The 6340-nt window shown below is 36.7% G+C and overlaps 1 protein-coding gene across 1 annotated transcript in view; it reads left to right on the top strand.

Moving 5' to 3' along the window:
- The first annotated feature begins 1638 nt into the window (after nucleotides 1-1638).
- The window catches only part of LOC106873409 (U3 small nucleolar ribonucleoprotein protein IMP3-like), a 106452-nt gene continuing 101750 nt past the window's right edge, over nucleotides 1639-6340 (top strand). Inside the window, exon 1 of the mRNA XM_014920795.2 lies at nucleotides 1639-1734. Within this exon, the coding sequence (XP_014776281.1) occupies nucleotides 1697-1734 (38 nt within the window). The 5' untranslated portion in view covers nucleotides 1639-1696. The remainder of the gene's footprint in view (nucleotides 1735-6340) is intronic.

The following is a 6340-nucleotide window of genomic DNA, read 5'->3' as shown; positions in this document are numbered from 1 at the left end:
TGTATATATATATATATATATATATATATACACATACGTATGTCAATATATACATTAACATATGTACAGATATATGTTTGTGCATACATATACACACACATATTTATAGGTACGTTGTCGGAATGTCTCATAAACAGCAACACAGACGCACTCACACGCGCGCGCGCGCAACCCATGCACACACGTACATACACGCGTACATACACACACACACACATACCTATACAGCCTGTCGTACCGAAGACCAATCCCTGGAAACATGAGTTTCAGTAAAATTTGACAATTGCTGAAATATATACAACGTACGTACACATACACACACACACACACACACACACGTGCTTACATACATACATACATAATATATGCACATATATATAGGACAACGGAGAGGCCAATGAAGCCAGCTATTTGCAGTCTCGGGAGAAAGGGGTGTTGCCTTGAAGGGGTTATATGTAAAAAGGGACGTTTCAGAAAACGACATATTCCCTGCTTTCAGTCTCCTCCTGCTGCTCCTCCTCCTCCTTCCACTCTTCCTTCACGTTTCTCCTAACTGAAGTGCTTCAATGTTGTTATTCCCCTTACCCAACCAGCCCCTTATTCCGTTTCTTTTACATCTTTTCCTCAAGCGGACCTGTTACAGGGGCCTTTGAGAATGGATGGAAAGAAGGATGGAAGAAGATTATCCCCCAGGCTGGAAACTAGGTCCAAATGCATGCAATGGGATGAATTCGGCTAAAGGCATCCCAAGGGGGTCTGTTGATGGGTGAAGGGTTAAGTCTACAATCTAAGTAGGGCCATAGTATTGGTTATGCTTCTACAATTCTTTTACTTGTTTCCGTCATTTTGACTGTGGCCATGCTGGAGCACCACCTTTAGTTGAACAAATCGACCCCCAGGGCTTATTCTTTGTACCCCTAGTACTAATTCTATTAGTCTCTTTTGCCAAATCACTGACTTAGAGGGATGTAAACCCACCAATATCAGACAATTAGCTGTCAGACAATTTCTGCGACCACACCACCCCTAATATATGGTCACCTAACTCCCCAAACTGCAACCATCTTGATTATTATGTGTGGGCCACAGATGAGCAAAGATGAACTGAATGCAAGGATTATGGCAGCATTCACCAACTTAAACCTGGAGACCATCAGAAGAGTTGCAGGAGATTCCGAAGTTGTCTGGAGGCCGCGGCTGAAGCTAATGGCGATTTTATTGAATAAATTTACTCTTTCCTATTTCAAGATATTTTTATGTCATTTTGGTAAATATATTTATTAAAATGAGTTGTCAGTGTCATTTTCATTTTTGCATAACTTAGACCAGTGCTTCTCAAACTCTCTGATGTAGCGTACTGGCAGTTTTTTTTTGCCAATGTGCCAGAGACTGGTAATATTTCTTAGTAATATCAATTTATACTGGAAACAATATATATAATGGATATAATAAAAGTTGACAATTTTTTTTTTATCTTATATTTATTTTGTAAACAAATAATACAATATTGCATAAGCATTTTATAAGCATTTTATAATCTTGTTATAATATTTCTTTCTTTTCTGGAAACTCGTCGCATACCGGCAGCTAATGGCTCACAGACCAGCACTGGTCCAAAGGACCACCACTTTGGGTAGCACTGACTTAGACGACAGTTTATTCACCGCACCCTGTATATATATATATATGACTCTGCATGTATTTGTCCCTTCAAATTAAAGCACATCAAGTAGAGTAAGTATATTATTGTTCTTTTAAAGTTGCTTATTATTTTCATCACTACATGTTTCTGTATTATACTGGTTTCATCAACAAAAACATAGACTTCATTTGTATGAAAGAAAGCAGTGCCTTGAACAATGTTTATCACACTAAGTTTCAACGTCGATCATTAGAACTTGCAAATAGCTGCATTCCAGACGTGTTTTCCTATTTCATTGAATGAAGGTTTGGCAAGACTAATTTTCTGTTGTTCCGGTAATGAGTTCCGGAAATGGTAATGCACTTAAATAAACTTTGAAAATAAAATTATTGAAGCAAGAACAGAAAGTGTATCATGTTACGTGGCTTGTTTGATTCTGTGTTTGACATGAATGCATTGTTGATAAAGGTGTGGCTGCATGGTAAGAAGTTTGTGTCCTAACCACATGATTCTGGGTTCAGTCCCACTATGTGACACCCTGGGCAAGTGTCTTCTACTATATCTCAACTCTGGGTCCAACCAAAACCTTTTGAGTGGCTTTGGTAGACAAGATGTGAAAGAAGTCTGTTGTGTGTGTGTGTGTGTGTGTGTGTGTGTGCATGTGTGCATGTGTGTATGTGTGTGTGTGCATGTGTTTGTCCCCCCCACCACCACTTGACAACTGGTATTGGTTTGTTTCTGTTCCCATAACCTAGCAGTCTGGCGATAAAGACCAGTAGAATAAGTACCAGGCTTTGAAAAAAGAAAAAAACAAGTTCTGGGGTCAATTCATTTGACTAAAAATTCTCCAAACCTTGGAGTTATTTTACTAAATTCTTTGTTATATTTAAAATTAATTGAAAGAAACACTCAAGAAGCATCTCAACAGAAATACAGTAAGGAAAGGGTTAATCAAATGCAACACGCATTACTGTCTCCTATAATAAATATTATATTTTGGTTTCATTCATTCAGTTCTTATTGTGCCTTGTGGTACTTGTGGCAACAGCAAGACCATTCCACCTTCCAACACTGAAAGCATCCTTGAAAGCTTGTTCCATTGTTAACCCTTCTGCTTTTAAGCTCTTTTGTTACTGTTCTCTGCCGTGTTTCCTTTGGTCAGCCATGTCTTCTTTTACCTTGTAGAGCCTGTTGCAAAGTGATCCTGACAACTGAGTTCAGTTCATAGCAACAAACTCAACCCAGCCATTTCCGTCTCCTTGCTGCAATAGTTTCTCTTATTGGTTTTACATTAGCCTTGGTGTGTAGTTGGTTATTCAAGATCATATTCAGCCAGTAGAACTTCAAAATTTTTCATAAACATTTTGAAACATCTCCGATTTCTTTTCAAGCTACAGAAACAATAACAAGAAATAATGATATATTTCGGTTAACTGAAATATAATAATTATCATACAGATGAAATAAAATATATCAATTACGTTTGTATGCTGATTATGAACAATTAACGATTATTTGTTTACCCTTCACTTTGACGTAGTACACTTGGTTTCACTTTACCCACCATCTTACGGGTACAATGTTCAAAAGGTTATTTACACATGTCCTGTGCTTTTGTTTCTCACTATTATGAAATGTAATGTCCTGGGATACATATGCAACTAACCCTCCATAAACCAGAAACCTTTAAACAAATATTGCCCTTCCTAGAATTTAATGGTAGTCCCTTAAGTTTAAGAAAGATGGTTCTGCAATTTCTTGCAGTACAACCTGCACATGATTTGTTTATTGTGATCAAATGGATGTATTGTACATTAGCTTGCTCCCTCTGTTTCTTTGTCTTATTTAATACTAGCTTAAAAGCTGCACTCCATGCAGTCTTTTAGGCAAGCTGCTGCAGAAGGTTAATTGCACCTGCAGCCCCCAAACTAAAGAGAGCTAAATGGCATGGCTATGGTACATCTATAATGACTATATGCCCTTGTGGTGTTTGATCAGAGGTTAAGAATGGATGAGAATTAATTCTGTAATGGAATTATTCCATTGTTCCAGTCCCAAGTTGATTTCCAACTGTTGGCCAATTTGTCCCAAAGTTCTTCTCTCGACATAAAATTAACGAGGTAAATGTCATTTATCTCCCCACTTGTCATCTGACAAATGCCAACCAAGATGGTGTGAATCAGCCAAGCTTTACCTGCTAGAAATAGCAACCCAAATGCTTTTAAATCAGACCCCATTGCTGGATATTCAAGAACCAAACGAAGGGCAGATTTTCCATCCCACGATCATCTTGACTCCAGAAAGGTATAATATGTCTATGTAGATCCAATGTAGACTGAGATATGGGGGTCCCAGATGGATAAACAGGATTTCGCTTTTATTATTAAAGATAATAAAGTGTGATTTTGATGGTGATTTGTTTAGGATTTCTAGCAGATTAAAAGACCCCATAGAAGCTCCAGTATTGGCTCGTGAACGAGTGAGATTGAATGCGGGAGTGGAGTTGATCACTGTGTTCTGCTTAAACTTCTGAATGGCAATGGTTATATGCGTTTGGAAGATGTGGGAGTAGAGAAAGAGTTTCATACTCCATAACACACAACACCGCAACAACAATAACAATGATAATAATTATCATAGAATAAATAAATAATAATCGACAGCAATACAAATAATAATTTTTTCAATGGATTTAGCATGTTAATTGGATAATGTTCGTTAGTAAAAGAAAAAGAATGGTGGGGAGTGGTCTACCACTTTCATACAGTTAACATTCTGGAGTGAATGGACAGATAATTTCATTTGGGTTGTGGAGTTGTGTCAGATTACAATGACACATACGCACGCGTGCGCACACACATACACACACACATGCACACACAGATATGCACACACATACATGCACACATATGTATACACATACATGCTGATGTGTGTGTAATAATTTATATACATGTGTTAGTGAGAGTACTTATTATTTTTTAATGTGTGTGTGTGTGTGTGTGTGTGTATATGTATGTGTATATATATATATATATATATATATATATATATATATATATATATATATATATATATATATATATATATATATATATATATATATACATACATACATACATATGTGTGTGTGTGTGTGTGTGTGTGTGGAGTGGTTAGTGTTAGGAAGAGCATCCAACTGTAAAAAAAGATCTGCCAAAACAGACAGTGAAGCAAGATGCTGTCTTCTGCCTAACTAGTTCCTGTCAAACTGTCCAACCCTTGCCAGCATGGAAAGCAGACGTTAAATGATGATGATATATATATATGTACACGTACATACATACATATATATATATATAGTGAGAGAGAGAGATAGATAGATAGATAGATAGTTACACACACACACATGTATGTATATATTCATACATGATGAGCTTATACACAATTTCCGTTGACCAAATTCATTCACAAGGCATTGGTTGTCGCAGGGCTATAGCAGTAGAAGACACTTGACCAAGGTGCTGTACAGTGGGACTGAAACGGAAACCATATGATTGCAAAAGGAAGCTTCTTAACCACACACCGAAAGCCATAAAGACTAGGCTTGTTTCCCTGGCACTTCATTTGTGTAGGAAAACCTGAAAGATCTTCTAACTACGGGTTTTCCAGCCAGCATTTCGTTTCTCCGTAGATGTCAACTCTGTCTCCACATTAGTCCAAATGCTTATTTGTGTCTCTTATAAACGAACATGACACATCTATCATTGTCTGTTTGAATGTTTAAACATAGAAACAGAATCAATTTATTGTTAAACGTTTTATTTGTACCGTTTTGTATGTTCAGTTTTGCTGTCAGTTGTGTTTTTAGGTTATCTTATCCTTTCTCAAGGTATTCCGATGTCTTTTTGACAATAACCATATTGTTCTTGTAGATTATTTGCAAACATCTCTCTTACTTTTACTTGTTTGAGTCTTTTGGTTGTGGCCAGTCTGGAGCACTGCCTTCACAACTTTAGTCAAACAAATTTACTCCACTGCTTATTCCTATATTTTTTGCTATGTGCAAACCTTTCTGAAGTTCCAAAGTAATGCACACAAAAGTTCCTGCAAATGTCATGGTTTTGGGTGTTGTTAGCAATGAAGGACATGTGATCCCACCTCACTTTTTACTACAAGGCCTTAGGATGAATACTGCTGTGTATATTGATGTTCTGGATAAAGTCGGTAAGCCTTGGATCAACAGTGTATGTGATGGAAGGCCTTATGTCTTTCAACAAGATTCTGCACCATCAAAATGACACAAGAAAGGATGGCTGACAATTTGCACGATCACATGACCCCCAACATTTGGCCCCTTAATTCTCCAGATCTCAATTCACTGGACTACCATGTATGAAGCATCATTGAGAAAAATGTCAATGAACACCTACATAGTACCAAAGAGTCTTTGAAAGCCACCATAGTTCGAGTCATGTCTGATATGAACAAAGACCACTTAATCCGAGTTTGTTAACGATTTTCACCCTGTGCAGAGGTAGTTATTGATGCTTATGATGGTTCTATTGGATGAAATTATTAAATTGATTATTTAGCTTTATGTTTATGCTATTTTTTTATAAAACTACAATTTTTTCCTGTTATTATATAAGCATTTAAAAAAAACCATAACTGCACACTGGTATATATATATATATATATATATATATATATATATAT

Source organism: Octopus bimaculoides, chromosome 21 (assembly GCF_001194135.2).
Source record: "Octopus bimaculoides isolate UCB-OBI-ISO-001 chromosome 21, ASM119413v2, whole genome shotgun sequence".
Taxonomy (NCBI): domain Eukaryota; kingdom Metazoa; phylum Mollusca; class Cephalopoda; order Octopoda; family Octopodidae; genus Octopus; species Octopus bimaculoides.
Note: the sequence above shows the minus strand (reverse complement) of the source record. Positions and strands in the feature narration are given on the sequence as shown.